At 39.9% G+C, this 25,971-nt stretch overlaps 1 protein-coding gene across 1 annotated transcript; it reads left to right on the top strand.

Moving 5' to 3' along the window:
- Window positions 1–309: 309 nt before the first annotated feature.
- On the top strand, window positions 310–23,072 carry cdh16 (cadherin 16, KSP-cadherin). Its single transcript, XM_029498495.1, has 17 exons — window positions 310–354; window positions 457–555; window positions 1,639–1,773; window positions 1,984–2,113; window positions 2,641–2,799; window positions 4,815–5,011; window positions 9,077–9,202; window positions 11,802–11,952; window positions 12,630–12,842; window positions 13,434–13,510; window positions 15,889–16,080; window positions 18,947–19,188; window positions 19,287–19,417; window positions 19,947–20,186; window positions 21,887–22,003; window positions 22,567–22,683; window positions 22,972–23,072. Exons 1-17 carry the CDS (start codon window positions 310–312, stop codon window positions 23,070–23,072), a joined length of 2,472 nt encoding a protein of 823 aa, XP_029354355.1.
- Window positions 23,073–25,971: the final 2,899 nt, after the last annotated feature.

Genomic DNA, 25,971 nt, shown 5'->3' on the forward strand with positions numbered 1-25,971 from the left:
GATGTGTCTAAAATACATTTTACAGACATTTAAGCCACCAAAGATATTATGTTATTTAGCTTTTACTTCCAAATCAAAGTGGCTTTATTGGTCCCCTGTGCTGTAGTGACTACAATGGAAGCTCATTTGTTACTTTAAACTGTTTTATAGGCTGTAAAGCCTTCAAATCAAAACTAATGTGCATATAACCAATGAAATCTTGTTTTGACATGAAAGCGGTGGTGAATCAAGAACAAGAAATTGTGTTGATTGTGGGGCTGAGCCCATGCCATTTCAAATAAGGCCAATATAACACATTTACAGGGACTAATGGTTGACACAGCAACCACACCAATGCTGATCACAGCCGTCATGGTAAGATGTTACATATTCTTACTGGTGATACTTTTACATTTACAAGAGCAAACTACTGCATGGACGATATCTCAAGACAACACTCAATATCCTGTCTCATAGCTGGTGACTCTCCACACATTTGCACCATGCGCTGGTAAAAATCTTAAAATTGGAGTACCTGAAAACTACAATGGAATTTTCCCATGGTATCTTGCCAAGGTAAGGCATTTCAATTTACTCAAATAAACCAACTATCTTCTCTTGCTTATAACCAAATGTCGGCAGAAAGCAGATGCATGGGTGTTCACACTGGAAATGTCCTTGGCATTAACATTAATCTAAATAAATGTATCTTCTCTGCCTCTTTTAGAGAAAGAGGCACTCGGTATGAAGACCATCATAGCTTTACTGGTAGAAATTGAAGGAGAACAATGAGCCAGAATTGCGTCAGTCCCTTCTTTTGTCTACCTTTTGCACTCAAGGACGAAAATGTATGAACATGCTGCCGTCATCACCAGACTATAATTGGAGTGTTCCCGAAGCTTTTCAGATGTTAGGCACAGCTCCGACAATTAGTCCAGCTGGGTTGCAGGAGGGCTATTCATACATGTCACTCATACAACGTCTGGATTGCGCAAAAGCATGACTATATGGCACATTAATGGGTTTTATTGTAATTTCATCTGTAACATCGTCATTTTGCTGTCTTTGTGTCACACTGAGTGTCATTAAGACTCTTGAAATAGCATGTTAATGCCCTAGGGGTCGGATAATAACACAACTTTTAGGAATTCAGGTCCTATGTGGTCTGAGTATTAATAAGTTTTACATTTCAGCACCTTGATGCATGTATGTACCTTTTGTGGTTGGTTTTGGTCTTCCTCATTTTCTTCTTTAATGCAGGACTAGTCAATATTAGCTGCAGCTAATGTCTGTGCTGCTGTGTGAGACTATAAATGACAAATGTCATAAAAGTCAACATCACCATGAGAGAGTAAATGTTGGCTTGAACATATTACTAATTCAGCTGAAACTAAAAAAAAAAAAAAAAACCTATCGCCCAGGTAAGGTATTTTCAATGTTTAAAAAATATTACTAAAGTCATTTTCTGTTTCTCACATCATTCAATTTATGTATTGTGATTAATCATGTTTTTTTTTTAATGAAGATTAGAAAGTCACTGGTAGCTGCAGCAATTATCCTCCTCTACCTGTCCAGGCCTCTTTTTTGTTTGCGGACATGGTTTGTTTTTAAAAAGGACAATAAACTGAAGCTCAGTGAATTCTGACCTCATCTATACAGCTCCAAGACCTGCCTGGTAATTACAGTGACCTGGTATTAACAGGGGATGATGAGGGGATATTTGGAGTTGATGCTCAGTTTCTGTTTGCCCTTCAACCACTGGACAGAGAGAAGCAGCCGTCTTACTCTCTGCAGGTATTCTGCCACATCATACCAAAGTCATGGTAGCATTTTTCCATATGTGTCTGTTGCTGTCATAAAAACATGATTTTGAGACGTCATTACATGAAGTTTCTGCGCATATTCAACTGTGTTTGAAGTCTCAATAAGTCCTTCAGTTGTCATTTAAGCCATCTTTCTTCAAGCAGATCTGGAGGGTATATGTAGTTTTTGTGTGCACTGCAGGTGTCCTTCAGAGCGTCGGCACACATTCAGAGCTTCACTGTAGAGGTGTGTGTCATTGACAAGAACGACAATGTCCCCACTTTCATAGAGGAGAGCATGAGAGGCAGCGTGCAACTTGGCCTTCTCAAAGGTACACGAAACTTCAGCTCTGTCGCTATCTTGCACAACTAATTATATCTCACACTTGACAGCCCAGAAATACAAGAGCTACAAATATAAATGCCCCTGCGCATTAAAAGACTTGACTAATAAATCTCTGAAAGCTACATTTAAACATTCTCCACAGGATTACAAATGACATAGCAAAATGGAACAGATTCATTTTGCTTTGAAAAAACCAAGGCTTAGCAATGACATTGGATGAGATCCAATATCCCAAATAGAACGTCCTCTGTGCTACAAAGAAAATATTACCATTTTTACTAAAATGTTTCAAGAAAATATGAAAGCAGAGTACATATATGCAAAACCGTAAGCCTAACCCTAACCATGAGTCAAATCCTTCTATTTCTTTTCTGTTATTCCTCCTGATTGTTAGAAGCCATATTCTCACTCTTTTTATGAAAGTATTGAAAGAGTGTGGATTTAGGATCGATTGCTGCAATATATAAACAGTCACATTTCAGATTTCTCCCCATTTGTGTGTCTCTCTGTCAGGGATACCATTCATGCAGGTGGAGGCGCTGGATCGTGATGACCGCAACACAGCCCATGCTGAATTGCGGTTCAGCCTCCTGGAACAGACACCCCGGATTCCCTCCAGTCAGATGTTCTTCATTGACTCCATCACTGGGGAGGTTTCCCTCACTGAGGATGGTCAGTTCCAACTTATGGGAATGGAAATTATTCCTTTGTTTTTCCCCAGAGAAACATTTTGCTATGGATATTTTTAGTGGACAGCTGTGGTATTGGACAGAGGTGGATCATTAGCAGTGAGTTTGAATTTTCATGTCTGATTTCCCCGTGCTCCCGTGTTAGCACAGGTCTTAGCATAGGTTGAGAGACTGCGGAGTCAGATTTTTTTTCTGGGAGGTCAGAATTCAATAAAGGGCAGTACTCTTGACGAAGGAGCGCACGTTCGTTCATTCAATTGCTTATCTGTTTCCGGGTTGTGGTGGTGCTGGAGCCAATCCCAGCTCAAACTGGGCGAGGGTGTGGTCGCCAGGCCATCGCAATGCCAGGAGCACACATTACATTCCAATTTAAGGGTTACCCCCTGCAACTCCACAGTCATGGTCTTTTCATACACTGAAGTTATTGACTCCTCATTTCTTTGGTGGATGCCAATTAACCAACTACACAAACCAGATAACAATATAAAGAGAACCAAACTTCATGCAATTTAAAAACAGTGGGTATCCTTTATTATTAGCAGTGTTAACAGTAAGTCTAAGAGCTTGCGGTGTCCACGTGTCTCAGACATTGGAGACACAACCGACACCTTCACCTGAATCAGGAAAGGCATTGTGGTGCTGAATGACAGCCAGAAAATACAGCGAAGGTATACACAGCAGGAGAACACAATAAAACAGAGCGAGAAAGGAGGGAGCCTTGAAAGATCACAGCTTAATTACACAACCCGACTGGTAACCACATCCAAGTGAGTCTCTGGTGGAGCAGTCCGTCCACCCCAGAACCAGCAGTCTGCCTTTCTGGGTGACAGGGTTTGTGTAACTCGACAGCTGCCATCCTAAACAAAGTCTCAGCTTACACCAATTGAGTCTGCATGCCAGAGACACCCGTGGAGATTAGAGGGGAGAGACGGGTATGGCCACACCTGTAAATGAGTATGCAAAGCCATGACCATCAGTTAGCACATCAGGAAAGTCAACACGGTGCCAAACAGTAGCTGGGAGCAAACGGGGCCCTCTGCCAACCATGTCAGTTTTGCACATATATCAACATCAGCAGAAAGAGCAGCAGAAACGGAAATTGCGATACAGAAATATTCAAAATGTATCTCAGTATTCCTGCTTGCCACATTTTTTAAAGAAACTTATTTGAGGTATTCTAATCATTGTTGGTTTATGTAATTATAAAAAAAAATAGTCAATTATCAGATTTCTTGAAATACATAATGTCCAAATTCCAGCATTTGTCAGGCTCAGATAATAAGTGCACTGCTAATTTGGAAAACTCTGAAGCAGACATGTTTATTGTGTGTCAGGAGTAATCTGTGGTCCTGCTAGAAGTAGTCAGGTTCTGTGTGCCAATGCTCTTTCTGGTGCTGCCCTCGTTTATTTTGGTTTGGCTGGAGGTGGAAGACTTACTGACACATGCTAGTTCCATCCAGCCATCATTGCTGTTGGTTTCCACACAGCTTCATAAGAGCAGTGAAAATCCAAAATTACCTCCTTGATTTTCCCTTTTTTCCTAAAGCCAGCTGCAACTAAACATTACAATTGGCGTCATAGAGGATGCTTATATAATTTCTAATCTAATCCAAGCATTCATTCATTCATTCATTCATCTTCTACTGCTCATCTATTTCAGAGTCACGGCCATTTAAGCATTTCATTTGGAAATTAAATTGATGAGACACTGAAGTGTCTTGGGAAAACTTGTAGATGTTACATTTAGCATTTGAGTGTGTCATTTTTAATTCACTTCAGGGAAAATACAGCTGTAGATGTGGTTCCATATGCATTCACAATATTATTTTGTTTGCAATTTTTTTATTTCCTTTCCTTTCATGACAATGCAGTGTTATGTCATAGCAAGCACAAAATGGTTGAGTATAGATATTTTTGCAAAAGTGATTAATTCTGAAATTAAATTGAAAGAGTGATTCTTGAAACGATATTTTCTTGCATTATGTATCCCAACAACAGGGGCCATTACTCTGGACCCAGAGATGTGTGGCCGTTATAAGCTCTCGGTGATGGTGAGGGACATGGCCGGGAAGGCGGACGCCTTCTTCACCACTGGCATTGTTACTGTTGAGGTGACTGGCAACACCTGGGCATCACCCGACCCTGTAAGACTTCAGGAGAACCTCCCAGGCCCCTACCCCATCCCCATCTCACAGGTGAGGAAGCAAAACCGTGGTCAACCTGTAGTCAAGTGGGAACACAAATCCACAGCTTGAAGTATTTTTAGCTACCAGCATTAAATCCACTTTTACTATATTAGATTCTTTACCATAAATAGTGCAAATAACTTGGGATAAGTGCTGACTTCACTGCCACTGCAGCTCCAGTTGTTATATCATATTACAATAAAACAAACTCTGTCAATAGCCTGGATTGAGTAAAGTGGCATCACATTGCCAGTTGCTGTTTTTAGTGCCTCTTGGGTTCTTCTAAGTGACCAAATGCTGAATTATTGATGCTGTTCAAATGCCATGGATCCTTTCAGGCTACCTCCTGACTGAGCCACTTTAACTCCCATGATCACTCACTGTCCCACCCACCCATCAACCATCATTACTGCCACCATTCAAAGGGGTATTATACAAATAAATAAATAAAGAATCTAAAAATGCACTTCATATATGCTGTGCTGTTTTTTTATTTTACAATCCCACATCCCCGTCCGCAGGATTAGCTGCCTTTTAGCAATGAAAAGGATTAGATTCATTCCTTCATAGTAATAAAGTTAGTTTGAAATATCTTAAAACTGAACAATGTTACAGGCCCTGGAAATCTGGAAGTCAAAACAGTGGATTCAAATCAAAAGCTAGAAATCCTTTGTTCAACATATTTGTTCAGCTCACAGAGTCAATCATTATTCACTAGGGACCAACTTCAAAGAGTGTCACCTGATGATATCTGATCATTAAACAATGCTCTGAGTTTTGGGTGAAAGAGATATTTTAAGGAGTTAACATGACTTTCCTGCATTATTGTACTGTGGTGTAACATTTCCCTCAGCGTCTGCCGTGCTCTCTCTGTCTATGTCCTTGGTCTTGTCTAACCTTTTCGTTGTTATAATATTAGCCATATCAGCTACGTGTCTATAAATAACTCAAAAGCCCTTAGAGGCTTTGTAACACATGGGGAAAAAAAGAAAACACAGAACTCGCAGTAGCATTCATCTTCTGTGAGGAATCTTTACCTGAATATGCTACTATGGCAAAAAACAAAAACAAAAAAAAATTCTACTGGGTGCTGTGGAAACAAAGAGGCTAGAGCTGATTGTGCAGCTGAATTAAATGTATTGTGCAGGTCCTGAGAGTTACTGCGGCCAGTAGATACATCACAATACCTCCCCCCACTCCCTGTTTTCCCACCTCCCCCTCACTCACCCTCAGCCTCTCATCTCTCCTGTTCTAACAGTCCTTTTCACCCACTGAAAACGTGTGGATTCCCAAGTGTAGGCACTTTAGATTTTTTTTTTTTTTTTTTTTTTCATATTTTCAAAGGCCAGTTCAAATGTACAATAAAATTTGTAATTGTGTCCTGCAGATTAAATATTTATCTATTTGATAGCTTTTGAAGTATATATTTTAATATCAAAGAATACAATTTGTGTCTTTATATTTAAATTAGGTTATGTGGGAATATTTCATTGAAGAGACTCCCTTTCAGTATCTGCTTTCATTTCTGATGAGAAATGCGTTAGGAGATGTTCCACCCATCTGAATACCATTTAGTTACAGTGCTCCGTTGATCCTCCATCCAGACTTTAAATCACACAAAAGTGGATTAGGTGAGCACGGATGTTTACTTGGGGAAAGCCTGTTTCGCCCACACTAAGTTATTGTAGTGCTCTGCTCAGTAGGTGGTGGGACTAACTGCTGTTATGACAAATACAAAAATAGTCATGTTCAAAGACACTCTATAGATCTCTGCCTCCCTCCTGTCTCAGATAAATGGAGCAGTCATGTCCACATTCACTCGTCTATAGCGAATGTGTTGACATTGTCCTTGCTGTGATGACACTTTGACAGATTCTGCCAAGGCTTCTTTGTGATCAACTTCACAGATTTAGCAGTGGGAGAAAGACGAGCTCTGATGGTACTTTTTAAACGCTGAAAAAAAAAAAGAGGATCCCACACACTGCTGTCGTTCAGTTTCACAAGTTATTGATCATCCTAATGTTTTCACTTTTCTAGACCTATGTCAAAAATCCTTTTCTTTTTTGGTACTTTTTGGGCTTTTTTATTCATTTATTTCAGGCAGTAATTGGCAGAGACTCTGAGAGGAAACAGGGAGAGAGGGGGCGGCCAGGATGACTACATGGAATGCCCGCTAACCACTTCACCACCCACATTGCCAGAAATATTTTTTTAAAGAATATTGATCAATAAATTTGGACACTGAGCAAAAGAAGTGTGCAATTTTTTATATATATATATTTTTTTTTTTATTTTTACTTTCTAATGCATGTTTCCAAAGCTTTAAAAGGAAAATTTAACTTGTAACTATGATTTTTTTTGTCAGTACTCTGACAACATTGGGGGTTTTAATTTAATTCTTAAGAACTTTGATTATACAATGTAATCATCAGAATTACTTGAAGACAGTAATGCAATAGATTGAGACTTTGCAGTGAAGGAGAGGCATCAGAGCTTGTACATAAATGAGTGAAAGCTTTTAGCTGCATTGACTTTTCACAATCAAGCGGAATCTGATTGTGAAGAATTGGTTTGAACCCCACATGAGCTTTATCATGTCCTCAAAACCAGCATTTAATATTGAAAATGACACTTGCACCAACATGGTGCGTCATCTAACATTACTCATCAAAGGCGACCCTGCATTGATTGCAGCAGCACAAAATGTAAAAGCTGCCATAGTCGGTATTTTCACATCAACAGATAATTATACAAAATGTGAAAAAGTGTCATTTGTGTTGGTGAGCCCACAGTTTTCCTCAGCTCCACAGAGCCTCTCAGCTTCTTTCCACTTCGGTGTTATTTTGTAATTATGCATGAGCTTTTAATCTCTCCGGTCTCATCAGTTTTCAACGAACAACTTAAAACATGTGGTGTTCTACCTGTCCAGAATGAAACATCAAGGAAATTTACTGTAATAGGAATGTTGCGGCAAAAGTGTAGTATTTCTACGCTACAGAGGAAGATGTGTCCCTCAAAGGTTGGTGCAGCTTAAAGTGTGCTTAATGGGAACAGCAAGGTGGTCGATAATGTAAGTTTGCTGAATGTATTTGTAAACTAGTTTGATACCAGTTATTGTAGGTTTAATGTTTTGAAGCCCATTAAGCTGCAAACAATTAATGTAAACAGACTGCGACAATTTGTTGATTATCTGAATGATTGCAATTTAATTTTCTACCAACAGCCTCGTTGATTAATCAACTAAATAATTAGTTGATTAAGCTGAGCATTTGAAGAGTGTCTGGTTTTGCGTGGGCTTTTTCCTTCAGTTCCTCACCCTGAGTACTGGAGAAAAGCACACACGCACAAGCAACCATCAATCCAGCTCAAACATTCGCTACCAGGAGAGACAGAACATGCAAGCCCAAACACTGATGGAGGCAAAACAGATGACTTCATAGGTGTTGTGTAGAGCTTTATATAGAACAGTCAATGGTAATTAATCAGGTCTTTAAACATATTTAATTTTTTTAAGTTCAGAGATCACGAAAGGCGGCGTAAAACACAGAGCTGTGTGAAGCTGTGTGAAGTGGCTCTGTGTATACAAAAGCATGGTGTCTGAGCAGCCATCTCCAAAACAAGGGAGGAGTGTGTGACAGTGAGTTGAAGAGATACACATGCCCACAGTGTGCATCAGCTGTGCTGTGACTGGGCTCTTCTCCTTGTTGGGTGCTGTTTGATGACTATGAGGGCCCTTTTCAGCTCCACTGCACAGCCCTCTGTTCAGGGCTGTAAAGCAGAGTGGAAAATCCCATTCAGCCTGCAAAGTTAGTTTTGGCTGTGCTCTCTGTTCCACATCATTGGCTACTTATCATGTAAACAAATGGTAACTTAACTTTGTACTTACATATCATGCAGGCCCCATTGCAAAGCTTCCTGGCTTCACAGTATAGGTCTGGTGCACCTCAGGGTTATGTCACTGTCAGGTGGAGACCACTTTGATTTTTCTCATGTTTACTAAACTTAGATGGAGAGATTTTCGCGTTCATATATGTTTTGTTGTTTGTCCGTCTGTGTGTTTGTGTGTTCATCTAGGTCAAATGGAGTGGGAGTCAGGCTGAGTACAGTCTGGAGGGGGAGTTCCCAGAAATGCTCTTCACCGTCAGCAGAGAAGGAGTCATTTATCTCAACGCCCCTTTGGACAGAGAGACACAAGACCAGGTCTGTACAACTGCAAGCTTAACATCTCCTGTTCAAAATGTCAAAACACAAGAGCTGTAGGGGCCATACTGTGACTCAATGAAAGAGGGCTTTACGGTATATTTCAGTTACATTGTGTGACAATAGATGTTTGCATATAACACGATGCAAATAAAGTTTGTGCTGATTTAAAAGCCAGTTGTTTTCTGGTACACACAGGATTCTCCCATTAAAATTAACAGGATGTTATTTCTGTTGGCTTCAATTTTATTTACTTATAAATTATTGTCAGCAACTGCTGCCTGTGACCAACCATGTGAATTCACAATGCTGAAGAAAATCATCACTAAGTAGAAACTTTAATGGCAATAAACAATTTCCCATGTTGTTCCTTTTTCAAATTTTCCTTTCAGCTTTATGACCTTAATGATTTAATTAGAGACCCTGGTACATATTATTCCAACAACATTGAACACAGAGGACAGTCTATTTTTATACAGAGGTAATTAAGGAGACCACCCAAAACCAGAAAAGCACAGCTTTGCTCCCTGAATATGCGCTGCCTGACTGTATTATGGCAAGGATTATGAAGCTAAAGGCTTAAGAGAAGGGTCATCATTTGAGCTATGATTACTAATTAAAGTCCATTTTTGGCATTTTACTTTTGGGTTTTATACAACCTAAACTCCTCAGAGCTTTGAATGGTGCAAATACTCAAGTGGCCTACAAATAACAAAGGAAGGCTGAGTCACATCAGTGGATGTGAATAGTCTTTAAACAAGTGCTTGTAGCACATTGCTCTTTCTGCGTCCTGTAGTGACCATGTAACACAAGGCTGAAAATGAATCATCAGCCTGATAACCAATAGTATTGGTGTTGCTTGTAGCTGAGAGAACATAACTTCAGATTTTTTACTTTATTGCTCTTTAGGACATCAAAGAGGATGAATAGTTTATACAGATCAAATCGAATCAGGTTTATTTATATGGTGCCAAATCATAACAAAGCTACATCAAGGCACTATACATACAGAGCAGGTCGTGACCAAACTCTTTGTAAATGATTTAAAGAGACCCAACAGATGCACCGATGAGCAAGCACTTGGCAACAGTGGCAAGGAAAAACTTCTTTTAAGAGGCAGAAACCTCGAGCAGAACCAGGCTCAGGGGGCGCTTCCATCTGCCTTGACCGGTTGGAGAGAGAGAGAGAGAGAGAAGTTGGGTGGTGTAGGGAGAGAATGGGAACAGGAGGAGGGGATATTCAACACAGGTGCCAGCAGGAACATGAAGTTCATAGAAATGATGCTGGATGGAGTTCATAGAAATATGAGAGCAGCAGGTGTTGCAGGAACATATAGTAGCGATGTTTCACCACCTACAGGATGAGGACAGGGAGACAGAGGAGAGGAACTGGGAGAGACAGAGACTTCGGTGAAAACATGGTTAGTAAATGGTTACACATGGTTAGAATTGGGAGAGACAGGGATTTCGGAGAAGCATGTTTATTGGGTATGTCAGCGAATGTAATGGGGAGAGAGGGAGGGAGAGAGAAAGGGGGAGGGAGTGAGAGAGAGAGAGAGAGAGAGAGAGAGAGAGAGAGAGAGAGAGAGGTGTTTAGTACTTCCCCCAGCAGTCTATGCCTATTGCAGCAAAGCTAAGGAGTAAGTGAGCTTTGACTGTTTAACTATAAGCTCTGTCATATAGAAAGGTTTTAAGCTTGGTCTTGAAAACTGCAAAAGAGTCCACCCCCTGGGCTGATACTCAACATTGGTTCCATAGAAGAGGAGCCTGATAACTGAAAGATCTGCCTCCCGTTTTACTCCCCAAGTGATACCATCGAGACTCGTTAGATCATTAGATAGGGTTTCTCCAAGGGGCTTAGGGCCGAACTTCACTTTTGTCAAACTTAGAAATAAAAAGTTACAGATCATCCAGACTTATGTCTTCAAGACATCTGTGCAGTCTGACTATCTGACTAACCGCAATTAGCTTCATTGATAAATACAGCTAAGTGTCATCTGCATAGCAATTTTGTGCGTCCTGATAATGTTGCCTAAAGGCAGCAGATATAAAAGTGAAGAGGATTGGTCCAAGTACTGAGCCCTGTGGAACTCCATAGTTGGCTATAGTGCGTGAGGAAGAACTATCGTTAACATGAACAAATATGGGCACGAAATGTTAATTGATGTATGTTCACAAGACAAAAGAGAAAAAGGCAGAGCAGTCATTTTTGCTATTTGTTCTATGCCCAGGGATTGAAAAGCTTTAGACACATGACCTGTGGCTGATAATTGATCAATGTGCAGACTAACAAGAAAATACCACAAGTCTCTTATAGCCATTAAAGTCCCATCAAATAGTTAGTGTCTTGCTCAGGAAGTTGTTTCATTAGAGGCCAAAATGATCCATGCAGAGATGCCCATTTCTCACTTCCATCCATCCATCCATCCGTGAACTACGCCTGCTGGTAACCTGCTCGTCAGTGGATTTATCCTTTTTTTTTACCTTCCATAATATAAATATGAGTGTCAGTGACATGAGGCTGATGTCGATGAGCTCTACAGCTTAGGTCACAATGTGAAGTTGGTTCTTTAATACTGTTTCTCTTTTGGTTTTGTCAGTTCCAGATCAGCATTGTGGTTGAGCGTCCAGATGGCAGAGAGATTGCCAAACCCGTGGAGTTGAGGGTGATGGTGGGTGACGCAAATGATAACAGACCTACCTTTCCACAAGCACAGTATCACACTGTGGTCAAGGAGCTGGCTGCTCGAGGTAAGCTGACAGCTTCGTACGTATTTATCTGACCCCTGTTTTTGAAAATGCATCCATATGGTTCTCACTTGTGCATATAAAGCATTTCAAATTGCTAGAGAAGCGATGTGACATAGTAAAATACGATAATGATGCCTCTGAGTAACAGCCACATTTTCTTTGTGTGTAAATGAGAATATTGCGTAACAACAAGGGAGAAGGACACTGTTTAAAAGACATGGCAGTGATGAAAGAGCTGAGGGTGCCGGCTATCTTTTGTAAAAGCAGACTGGGATTTTTGCCAGGACATTAAGGGGAAAGCACCCTTACTCCTACCGGTACTCATAAAAAGCACATAGTGTGTTGTGACATATCAGGACAAACGTAAAAGCTTTTTTGTTGACGCTGAAAATAGTTAATTCTGGGAAATGAATTAGATGGGAAAATCTGTTAATCTAAATGGAATCACTGAGTTAGGATTAAATCAGAAAGCTATCGTCACATCCTTATATCCCTACATACCAGATTCCAGTTGGGTGTTGCTACATCTTATTTTATGTGCATTGGATGTATTACAGAAACCTAGAAAACCTGCTGAAGTGAAACAAAGCAAACAAATTTATATCAAAGATTTTATGAATGCAAATCAGTTAGATGTGTTTGTCTGGTTGTACTCTTCACATCACTGGTGTTCACAGGGACTGAAATCCTGACCGTGCAGGCAGCCGATAATGACGATCCTAAGACAGACAATGTGCGGATCTTCTACCGTTTAGTTGGACAAATTCCCGAGAGCCCTCGAGCTCTCTTCAGGGTGGACCGTGACTCAGGGGTCATCTCTGTCCAAGCAGACAGTATGGAAGGCACAGCACCTCAGTACACACTCACCATCACTGCTGAGGATGCCAAAGGTGACTATGGATCAACAAAAAAACCAACCCCTCCTCATTAAGTGATTTTCTTTTTATAACCCCAATAAATGTCACAAGTATTTTTAAGTTACTGGTATTTCCTGTTCCTCAAATAGAATATTACAGAATATACACTCTAAGACAGATAAAGTAGCAGTAGTCACTACTGCGTATTAGAGATAAGAAATTTAGAGAAGAAACATAAATTGGTCTGTTATTGAACGAGTGATGCTGCAGACTAAATAGGTAATTACAAGATACATTAAATATGTTCAAAGGATAATGTGAAATTTTGATATTATATGAGGATAATAGGACAGAGAAAGCTATAAAAATTATTTTGAAACAGTTCCTGTGTTAAGGTATGACATCATGCATGCTTGTGTAAAGCAGCTATAATAATGGCTTATTAGCTTCATTGATGCCGTATTATCTGGGGATGTGTGCATGCTAGCCTCTGCGGTACCAGATGATGTTGTCTGCATGACTCACAGAGAAAGATGAGGTACTTCCTGTTCCCTCACCATACTTTAGTTGTGTGATGGCCTGACCCTGACTCACTAACAGAAGCTGTGATGATGTCCCTGGCAGGTCTGAACAGTTCCTGCACTGTGGTTGTGACGGTGCAGGATGAGAACAACAACGCACCAGTCTTCTCTCAACATGAGGTACGAGAACGCGTGTTCGAACGCACTTTTGGAAAAAACGTGAAACAAACAATACAGGCCATAATAAGGGGCTATTGGAGTGCAGACTGTGAAGCCGGTCTGCAGGTTGTTGATCTAATTTTCCTGGCGGGGACTAAATAGGCCCTCTAATCGCAGATTTATGGCAATGGCACCATGTTATTGGAGGACTTTTATTTACTTCTTTGTACTCTATGTAGACAGTGTTTTTAGAGTTTAATCTAATATGGCTTTCTTTGAAAACTAGTTTCTACTCATTTATTTATGGCCACATCTGCATTATAACCACCCAATGGCATCTAGTGTTACTAAAAGGAAAGAAATGTCACAAATGATGGAGGAGACTGTTGTACCAGCTGTTACAATCTCAAAAGAAATGTCTGTATCAGCTTGTTCTGACCGGCATGAATCTATGAAAAAGTGCTTAAAGTGACAGAGTGCATATAGTGGGAACAAAGAACAATGCTGACATGTCCTCACAGTGATGTCTTCCAAGTAGAGAAAAAAATCCAGTTATGTTCCACCGGTGCAGGCTTAAACTACACCTCTTTGCGTACAGCTCTGAAAATTAAGAGAATGCCATTCCCCATTGCCTTCGTCCCTCGTTTCCTGTCTCTTCTTTAGTTTCACTTGCCTAATGGGCAGACATTATAGGAAAACCTAATTAAAAAGCTGAAAGCAGTTGCATAAATGCAACAGTTGCTTGCATTAGCTATTACTGCCTTAATTACTTTGTTGTCCAGCTGAATAAGACATCTTTAATGCCATGGCATGAAATGGGAAAACGTGTTCCCTAATATTGGTCTGGCTCCTGGCATGATAGATAAGTAGGCTAAAGATAGGAAGTAACCGAAACTCCCCCCCCACTCCCACCTGGATATGCTGCAAAACAGAGTAAAGAAAAGTCACAAGGGTTTGAGTTACGTGGAGAGCCGTCATGTTGTCATAATAGGGAAGCAGTAATGGGCTGACCACAGTGACACAGTGGGCATAGACATTATGAGCTGCAAATGAACATTTTATTTTGAGTGAGAAATGTAAGTAACTTTAACATTAAGAAAGTGAAATTGGATGTGGAGCTTGGACATTAATATCCAAGCCGACAGCCGACAGGCTCAGCAGTAAACTACTGTTCAATGTCTTTGACAAAATAATTCTTGTCTTTATGTCCACCCATTAGACACTCCAGTATTGTAACGCTGAGTTTTTCAAACTGAGCCCTGCTCACTACTCATTTGCTAATAAATGTGCTCAAACAACAACACAAACACACACACACACACACACACAAACTCCAAACACAGAGGTGGAAAATGCTCTTGAGCAGGTCACGCCTGAGTAGTGCAGCTTTTTCCATGGCAATGTGAAGGCAGCGCTATAGGGAGTGATGTGGGAGCTGAGTGGTGACAGGGCTCGGGTTGAGAGACCCTGTGGATGGGGCAGCCAGATCAGAGGAATGGCTGCTTCACTAGAGGACATCTGTGAGTGACAGATTAAACGGCTGTCCAAACACACAGAGGTGTGTGAATAAAGGTCAGCTCACACCAGAAGGGCAAAAGGGGGCAAACATATACTAACATGTGGTCACATGTAGTCACATACAGCCACTGTGACTGTTACTAAAAACCAAATGACACCATGAACAATTCTCTGTCAGAAGTCCAGGGCTCGGTAACTGAAATGAATATTTATTAACGTTGAATATAAATATTAAATTGAGTGGCAATTTACAGGTTATGGCCCTGTTACCCAGAACAGAGAGAAGCAGAATTTTAAAGAACCAAGTAGCTGTCATATGCCATCAAATGACTGCAGTACACCCAGATAGTTATTGGCATTGATGTAAACACTATGCCTGGGTAATGATGCTACCTTTTTGCTTCTTCTTCTGCCAGGGCTAGTAAGGTGATAGGAGCTGTTAGTTACACTTCCAGTCTAGTTTTTGTTTGATTCAGATCATAGCCTTATTTTTAGATATAGTCCAAATTTTTGTGTCTCTGAATAATTGAGCATGAGCAAATGCTTAACATGGCAAATATTTATCAATTCACAACATCCACTTTTATCAGATATTATGTCAGATTTTGGTTAACATTTGTTACCTGAACATGTTCAGGCTCAGATGCTCAGATTTGCTTCTCCAGACGCACACTTTTGGGTGTAGCATTTGTGTAATGGGTCATGGCCAAACTATTCGAAGCCCCTTACCTTAGGAATGCATTTCAAATGGCTGTGTTTTTCATCCAGCCTTTCTCATTTTGTAACAGAATTTTGTTTGTCAAATTTTATATCCATTGAAACCCATCTACAGAATTTATGTTTGTCTTGTGATCATACATTTTGTGTCACTGCTACGACAGTATGGTCCCTTTCACATCCCAGAGGATGCTCCAGTGGGCACCACGGTAACAGCTGTGCTGGCAGGTGATGCAGATGTTCGAGGAGGAGACAGTTGGCAGGTGGACTACCGTTTGGAGTCTGGAAACGAGGAGGAGGTCTTTGCATTAGTGACAGACAAACAGACCAATGAGGTCTCGCTTGTGCTGTCGAAGGTAAACAGCATAACACATGCTTTGATGCAAACACACAGACTTAACACAAAAACCAAATGTGCTACTGTAACAGGCTAACTGTTTTCTTTATCTTGTTGAATGGGCGACAGACTATAGAAACGTTTCTCCTCTCAGGGACTATGTCAAGAATTTCAATTTTTGGGAACAATAACTTGTCAGTCCTTGTGTTTGTCATTCAGTAGCTGCCGGTAATAATTTGTCCTGTCCCTGGGGCACAACACCCTTCATCTGCTCCCTATAATCCAACACAATGTTTCAGAGATGTTTGTTTCTGTCTATTTGTGCATGTGTGTCTTTGTGTGCGATCAAAGTAATTGTAATGGTCTGTTCTCCATGAGATGGCCAGACAGGAGATAGTTTATTGTATTCAGCCTGTCTGTGGAAGCTGACAAATGCGATTGGGCCATATGTCCTTTGAGATAAAGCAGGAAACATTAAAAAGCTAAAAATGGACATTTTATTATATCAGTTCAACACATGAAAAGTTCTATTTCTTCCATTTTTAAGTGATAAACATGTTAAAATCTTCTTGCATATTGGCCTCATGAAATATGACTGTAAGAGCAAAAAGGAAACTGTTGTTTGTTGAGTTTACTTAAGAAAAAAAAAATTCCCAAGTAAAGCTCCAGGGGCTTAAAATGCAATAACACAAATCCGTCAATTCATCATGTTACAAAGAATGCTAGGCTAGTTTTATTTTTAGAAATTACACACTACTGGCAGCCCCAATTAGCGATTATGTGTGAACACTTGACCACCGCTGCAGGAAATGTATCGTGAACTAATCAATCAGGGTTAGACGTTAGGAATAAAGTGAAAAAAAAAAAAATCTTATTTAACTCTTTCTTGTTTAAGTGAAGTGAACTCTTTTAATTGTTCAGTTACTCATTTAACATTATGAATGAATGAAGTCACCAAATGATTGATACTGATTCTTTAGCGATCAACTAAATCTCCTCGCATGGTATGTTAACCTGAACTAAAAACAGATTTCTGTTCTATCTGATGAGCCAACAGTCCTGGACCTGCTCCTTGTCAGGTAGGTAAACTATTAGACTTTTCAAATACTGGCATTTTTAAACTAGAATTAGAAATATAATCAAATTAAAAAGCAATGCAATGCAAAATGCAATGCTTGAACAGTTAATTATGTTAAGTGGCTATCCATGTATAGCTGTTCACCTATAGATGGACACAATTGTTTGTTAGCTAGTGCATATAGTTAGTAATCAGAATCTGAATGAGAAGATGGTTGAGACCAAATCAGAGTTAAAATGGCAGTGAGAGTTCTCGTATTTATTAGTAACACAAACAACAGGACTCCAGTGGAATGCTAATGTTGCCATACATCTGCTGGACATGTAAATAAATAAATTTGTATGCAAGCAGTTGAAGCAAAACAACTTAATGGACACAGGATGCAGGTGCTTTGCGTCCAGCTTATGTATACTCTACTGAAGTGGGCAGAAAATAATGTCTGTTTTAAATAAAATATTGAATGTAATTGGTTGAATTATCGGAAGTGCAAATGAGACAACACTCAGTTACTTCTCTGAAATGTACAGTATGATTATTAGTTTTACTGTTGATAGACGTTTGGAAGGTGTTTAAAATGTGAGTGTGATTGTGACAGTAGAAGTGATTCGCATTGAAAAGAACTCAGTGAAAAAAGAAAGTTCATGTTTTCAGTAATGAAGTGGTTCAGATGGATGAATGTAGTCTCCAGAGTCCATCTGCTGTACTGATGCACACACTGAGTAGTTTGATGCATCACTTCCAGCACTCACGCATCCACCATGGTCTGTTTCTTCTGCTTGGCAACAGAGCAGCATGGTGTCAGCCAATGCTTCTTTAATGATGCCTAGCCTTTTGGGGCCGAGAATTAAGGACAAACCCGGCAGGAAATACAAGCTTCGGTCAGAAGTGAGGAGACATCAATAAATTATATTAGAGATTCAGATATGAAGAAATGCGATTCCTTTGCATTTGCCTTGAATTATTTGAAATATTTTAATGTCTAACCAGCATTCAAATCATCGACTGCACCATAAACACTATAATAACTGCAGCTAATCTCCCCATACCCCCTGTATCTTTCCGTCAAACAAAGTCAACAGGTCAAAGCTAACTATTTTTAGTGAGTTTCGTGAGTACTATTTTCTGGTAATCCAATCACTGCTACTAGCAAACATTTGGACAGTAATGTAGTACTGTACATCACAGGGAAGATGGAAAAGTGCTAACATTTATGAATGCATCCATTTTTATTTGCTCATATATGATGTTTGTAATAAAGATCTTTGTATTGAATAGGCTGCAAACGTCATACATTTGTGCCTAACAAAATGTGCAGCTCACACAGGGATATTTATTTGATGGTTTGATAACAGTTACATTTGTGTATCATCATGGAAAATTTGTGACATGATGAATCAGTTCAGGTCCTGTGACCACGATGTCTGCTTCGTATTGGAAACTACAGCAAAGCCCTGCCAGTAAAACCTGTTTCCTTGGAAGTACAACAGCAATGACATGCTGTATCTGTGTGCTATGTGGGTGTTTGACTGTCTGTTTGTGTTGTTATTATATCTCAATGGCGCGTTAGAAATTCAAGAACTGGTTTTACTGTCATTCACTCTTTAATTTTCAAGTGTTTTCAAAACCTCAGTGTTCAGGACTGATACGTTTTCTGATTTGTTGATTAAAATGAAGTTCCTTCAAGTTGTTGATTTTCCAGATGCAAAATTTAGCCCTGATGGATGTTGGCACTGCCACTGAGGTAAAGTCCCTACTAACGTTTATATATTCTGTCCCAGCATCAATCTGTGCCCACGTGTTTTCGCAGGTGTTGGACTTTGAGCGTGAGAGTGAATACATCCTCGTGCTCGGTGCTCAAAACCCTGTGGCTTTGGTCCGCGGCCGATACGGACCTGCGTCCACAGCAACAGTCTCTATTTATGTTGATGATGTGAACGAGGGTCCAATCCTGTCTCAGAGCCATTACGAGGTGACTGTCAGAGAGGGGGAGGAACCAGGACGGGTTATTGCCACCATTCGAGGATATGACCCTGATTCTCACCCAATCAGGTAAACCTTTGGTTAGATGAAGAAACTTTACCACAGCAAGATAGAGCCATGAAGCATTTTACAGAGGTCCTTTTGAGCCTTTCTTTTTTTTTGAGCAGATATTCTCTTCAAGGAGACACCAAGAAATACTTTTCAATAGGGAAATACTCTGGAGAGCTAAAGACTGTGCAGGCCCTGGACAGGGAGGAGAATAGCACGTACACCATGGAGGTCATTGCAGTAGATGGACGTAAGATCACTTCAGTATTAATGCTGCACAACTGTTTGATTAAAAGGACACAAGCGCCAGCACAGTTTTCATTCGGTGAATTTCATGTTTATCAGGGTTTTATTTAAATAATAACACGGTTTGATCTGTGGATATTTTACAGATTTTCTTAAATCTAACACGTCATTGTTTTGCTTTGCATTTTGTGTGGAAGAATGCAAAAGCACATATGCCACAGTGAAACGCGTGGAGGATATAGATGTTGGTGTTTCAACAGCCAGATATAAATGAACATTTACAACTAAGGTAGCATCATAAGGGAATGTAAATGAACATTTACATCTGGGCAATTAAGCTGCAGCATTTCTAAAACTCCCTTTCTTCAAACAGTTATTTACATTTTTCTGAGATAATGAGTATTTTAGTATTGGTAATGGGATTAAAGAGATCGAGCTTTGCTGATGATTTGTGACTATCTTGTAATTAAGATTTTTTTTTTTTTTTTTTCATTAATTACCCTTGGCTCAACTTTGTCTCAATCTCTACTTAGGAAACTCTTCTTTATCTGCATCTACCCTGGTGACTGTCCAAATCCTGGATGTAAACGACAATAGTCCAGTCCTGGTCGGAGACTACTCCTGGAAGTATCTTTGCACACCTCGCTGGGAGGACCAAGCCCTTGTGCTGGCCTCACGGGACAGTGATGGGCCACAGCATGGAGGACGGCTCAACTTCTCCTTGCGCAGCGATGCCACAGTTTGTCGTAACTGGAAACTAACACCTATTAATGGTGAGCTGAAGACCTGGTGAACCTGATTGACGCTAATTCTCGTGTTAAGAATCACGCCAAAAAAAAATATAGGACGGACAACTAAGGTAACATCATAAGGGAACACTGATTTGGTCGCTTAAACGAGCTGAGATTTTCCGTAGCCAAGCAGACTGTCAAACATGGTCCTGTTGTAATGCAGCTTTAATCACTATCAGAGTGCTTTTAAATAATATGGGAAGTAGGGAAGATAATCTACTGGAGGAGTTGGTATCAGCCAAAGACAATGCCATGCAGCATCCCATTACTGATAAATCAAACTTAAAACGCAGCCTGGGGGCTCACAGTTAAACACAGAGTCCTAAATGTTTTCAGTTGCTTCATCCAGAATGATCTTTCTTAGTAGATCTTTGAAAGAAACAGAGTGATCTCACCCTGAACATGCGCCCTGTTCTGCTTTCCTCACGTAGCATTTCTTCACACCAATCTGGGGTGGGAGGTATAATGTAATTATCCTTTTTTTGCTGTTGTAAACACCTGGTGTTAGGACAATTTAATGCAAACAATTTGCTGCTATGACGTCTGCCATTAAATCAATCAAACAGCTAAACCAATTCCTTCTCAGGTTTTTCTCTCCCCTCCTTCACTCCCCTAGTCATCTGGTATTGATTGAGCCCAGCTGTAATTATATCATCTGTGTAATTTCTTTGGCGTCATCACTGGCTTCCTGCCAGGTCATGGAGGCTAAAAGAAGACTCTCCCATAGTGCTTTGCACCTGGTCACAGCCAGTAATGGTTGTACCAGTGATGTGTGCTTATGCCACCATAATGTCAGCTGTAGACCCATGTTACCCATTTGCGTGACACAATCACAACCTACTCATGAAAAGAGCACGTGTGCATGAGCATTCATCTCAAGCCTTTTAGAGACCGTGTTCCACTACTAAAAGTTCTTTTAAATACGGAAATTCACTCAATGGGACAGGCCTCTCCATCCACTCATAAAAGCTGTTTATTGCAGTCATTTAATACCATTACAAAATAAAAAGACGCCTTTGTCATTCTCAGTGTTTTTGGGTAGCTTGATACTCTCTGATCCAGTCTGAGAAACTGTCACATCAGAGGCCAAACAGTGCATATAGAGGATAAATAGATCAACAGCCTCTTCAGATATGCTGCACAGCTCCTGCTACCCCAGCTGACAAATGGAACATCAAGGAGAGTGATGGTAAGGTCCAAGCGTAGAGTCTAAGACCCCAGATAAGGCTTCAAACAGTTTGACGTAACGCCTCTAATGGCTTCGACGTCACACAGCCAGACATGTATTTTAAACTGATTTACAGAGATAAGATAAAGAGTCACACACTCCAGAACACTCCGGGGCTGAATCAGCTGCTCCAATGCTGTGTGATGTGCAGTTATGCAGCTATATGTGATGACTTTTTCATTAATACAATCTTGACATGTACTGGTGTATCGGAATTTTCTGATCTGTCATGCACTGGAAAATACACTCGTAGATATACGACTGCAGAGGGAGCAATACATTTAGTAATTCCATCAAGTGCAAGTACAAGGCAGTAAACTTGGAATCATAACTGTAAAGCAAAAATGAAAATCCTTTCTCTATCGAGTGGTTGTATACAAGTCTCAGTTTACATTTTGATGTGTCAAACAAAAAGCGAGTGTTTTTTTTGTTTTTTTTTTTGTTTTTTCTTCAGATACTCACACCAACCTGTCATTAAACATCCATTATCTGGCTCCTGATGTCTACACTGTTCCCTTCACCATCTCTGACAGCAGCTCCCCTCCCAGGAGCACATTTATAAACTTGCCAGGTAATGCTGAGACGCCTGCTGAGTGAACGTGAGTACAGGGTGGTTACAGTATGTAACAGTAGGGTCTGAACAGTCAATAGAGATCAACCCCTGTTCTTGTTTATTAATGTTACTAATTATTTTTCCAGGCTTCCAGCTCTTAAGACTGTAATCTGCCCAGCATTATCTTCTGACACCAAACATACATTAGACAAAACTACACGCAGCTTCTCATGAGCAGGCAGGATTAAAAGTTAAACATTTGGCTAAGGACATAAACTGTATAGATGTACATCTTGCTATCTGATGTTTTAGTATATGATGCTAAGCAAATGTAGTCAAATGTTTGGGCAGGTATGTAGTTATGCTCACCAAGAACATTTATCATCATCTGTAAGTAGAATAGAGGTTTTTTTAATGGTTTGAGTAAACATGTTTGCAATCGGGTTATCTTGAAGAATCATCCATCAATTCCAAACAAACTGCTCTTCAAAGACTTAAATTTCCTGTTTTGTCAGAGCCACTCCGTTGCAAGATGATAGAAAACGCTGGTCTGTGATCTTGTTTTTGTTTACTCCTGTTAGTTACAGTGTGTCCCTGCAATGTCAGAGGGAACTGCAAGATGGCTGCCAAGCAGTTAGAGGGCATGCCAACTATTCAATCTGCAGTGGGAATTCTGCTTGGCACCTTTGCAGTCATAGGTAAGCAGAGAGGGTCACACTTTGAAACACTTCTCAGTTACACACAAAAATGCAGCATCATAAACACCTGTATAACTGAGAATGCACTGAAAGCACAAATGCGCGTATGATGTGTTAGTCATGTTGCAGGAACATTGTACTTGCTGGATAATTTTTTGCTGCTTTCATTACAATGCGATAACCTACAATATTTCACAGACAAATTAGAATTGACACAGCAATGTTGTTGAATATCTCTGCACTTTACTGTCATTATATAGTTGTTTTGTTTGCTTTTTCTGTTTCCAGGAACTATCCTCATTGTTGTATTTGTGAGGTTGTCCTACCAGAATCCCAAAACACCAAGCAAAAGTAACCAGGAGAGAGTTCCCCTAAAAATTTCCATCTAATGTAGGTGATTAGTGTATTGTGTTTTTTTTTTTTAAGGCAATGAATTCATCAACTTCTTATGAACATCCAAAAGTGAATGTAGCTGTAAATTGCTCTTTTTTTTTCGGCTGACAGTCTCTTGGTTTAATGTATTTGCGTCCCAGAGAACATGGACAAAAGGAGGTTCCTTTAAAAGAAGAGGACAGTAAGTCATCACTGGAAGCAGTCAGTTATTATTATTAGAGGTTACTCTGAATTAGTCATCAATCGGTTTCTGTAATTAGAAAATGCACTTATCATCCCATCAGTCAGTTTAGAGCAGGTCTATCCAATGTTTTGAAATTAAAGTCATAATATTTAGCAAAAAGTAATATTTAAACTTGCAAAGTAAAAAATGTGTATTTCTTGTAATGTTCCATTTCCATCTGAAATGATTATGCCTGGTTTCCCCTAATTTTCAATCTTTACTTAATAATTACTGAATAATAATGACGTTGTCTTGACTCCTAATTATGATTAAACGCTAAACAGAGATTACTGTAAAACCAGAAATTTGAAGAACATGCCTGTAAATACTGAAATGTGATTGAATTTTACCTAACACTTAAACAAAATTAAAATTTTGCCAGCACTCCATATACTGTACATTACTGCATGTAACCTTTTGTTTTCCATTCTTTAGCTACGGCGATGCTGAAAATTAAAAGTTAATCTAATGAAACATCCTAAATTTATCCTGTGTGTAACTGCATTAACAGTTCCCTCCAGTCTCTGTGATTAAGGCTTTAGAAACGCTGACCCGGGTGGCCACAGCCCAGCAGATTTCTATTCAGACCTAAAAGTTGCTAAAAATAGCTCAACAATAGAAGAGCCACCAAATGGCATTCGCCCATCGTTGCCCGGAGAACTAATCCCCCGCTGCATTCACAAAAGGCAACGCTTCTAATTAAATGGATACTATGTGCTCATCCAATAACATGTTCTGGCAAAAACATAATTATGATTTATTATTACTGCTTGACTGTGATACAGAAAAGGGGCAGCAACATCCTCAACAATGATTCATAAAAATTACATCTGTCTCACAGGCACCATCTTTAAAAAGGAAAAAAGCTCCCAAACTAAATTCTGGGATTTCCCAAATTGATAAATCCAATGGGAATTATGGCCCCATCCCCTTCCCCTCCTCCATGGGAGCTTATTAGCTCTTTGTTTTGTTTTTTTCTGCTTTATTATGTAGCTTTTGTCAGCCAGAATTGAGAGGTAAACTAGTAGCAGTAGCTGTTTTTCCCCAAAATTGTGTGGACACCAGGCCATTTGCTTTTCCATTAATGCAATTTTATTAATACGTGCTATTACATTATCTAAAACAATTTGGAAAGATTATGATATGATAGGACATTGTTTAACTGTGATGTTCTTCTTCCGTCTTTGAGTCCGACAAAATCAGTCAGTGCAGAGTCATAATTGTAAATGTTGTTGACATGAATCTTGAAACTGGAGCAGGTTCAATCATGTCAGCAGCTCAATTTATTTTTTGTTTTTCTCAAAAGTTAGAGTTAGTAGTGACACGGAGGGGGGAAAAAACTAAACGCTTTTTCAGATGCTTATCATCTCTGTTGCTCCAATAAGCAGGAGACTGATATTTATGGAGCAGAAATAAGATGACAGATCCACAAATAACCACATTCATCCAGTTTTTCAATGTGCAATGACTCACCAACTATACAGACAATGCTACTGATATTCTACACACCCACTGTCCATTTATGCTGTGGTTATTTATATCTCTGCTTACCGTTCCAATCAAAGCACAACATAATGCCAAGTAAAAGAAAATACACTGTGAGGACCCAGAGGGAGATGAGGGAGCAGAGGGGGAGGGATTAGCCTGTGACACAGGGTCAAGCGTTATGTTAGGAGGCAATGAGCATCCAACTTTAGCCTCGATGTCCTCCAAGGACAGAGATGGTTCAGATGGCCGATCTGGGGTGCAAGGCCACAGGGATGGATGTGGTTGAAACTTCCAATCACTCCAAGCAGCTTGGGAAATGAAAGATAATTCACCATATGTGGAAGGACACTCAGGGACAGGCGAAGTGGAGCAGCGGATGGTTTTCCATTGCTCAGTTACCAGCAGGCGCGAGTGTTTATCCTAATCCCGCCTCTCTCTGTTCTGAGTTTCCCCACAGCTTTGGCTATTTTAAGCTTCTTTTAAGATGGTGTAGTTTCACTTTGGCTTCAAACTTGACAGTTTCCACATCTGAAGCTGTTAAAAGGTTGGTACATATCTGCACTGCTGCAAGTCACCTCCGATAAGTTGTTTATATATTTGACACGTAACTCTTTCTTGACCAAAATACTAATCTAAAAATACTTTTCACCTGAATCTCGATGAGCCTCTGAAGCAGCAACAAACAATATTTCATATCAACATAGATCATATGGCAGCTTGTATGCCACGATGCAAAAACGATTACACCAATGTAATTCCTTTTCCACCTCTTTCTGGGGTCTTTCAGCTTAATGTTGTGGTTTTGTTACCTGCAGCTGTGTTGTTTTTGCTCATTTTCACAACCAACATCAGCATTATTGTCGGCCCCAGCTAGTCGGTTTTTATAATAAAATACCTCTGGAGACAAAATCCACACCTAAAACATTTATCTTAAACTGAAGTTTTTGAGTGTCCTAATTGGAAATTTTGTAAATTACAATGGGCTCTTCTCAAGAGTTCAATCAGGAAATTCAGTCTGATGTGATACAAATCCATTCAGAGACAGAGAGAGACGTATCTATGACTTCCATTTCATTGTTCATTTGAGTAATTTGCTCCATCTCCAAACATTACAGAGGCGTGGAGATGTGGCACAGATTCATTTACAGCACTCATTTGCATTTTGATTACAATATGTTTGATCC

The sequence above is a fragment of the Echeneis naucrates genome, chromosome 3, assembly GCF_900963305.1.
Source record: "Echeneis naucrates chromosome 3, fEcheNa1.1, whole genome shotgun sequence".
In the NCBI taxonomy this organism is placed as follows: Eukaryota; Metazoa; Chordata; class Actinopteri; order Carangiformes; family Echeneidae; genus Echeneis; species Echeneis naucrates.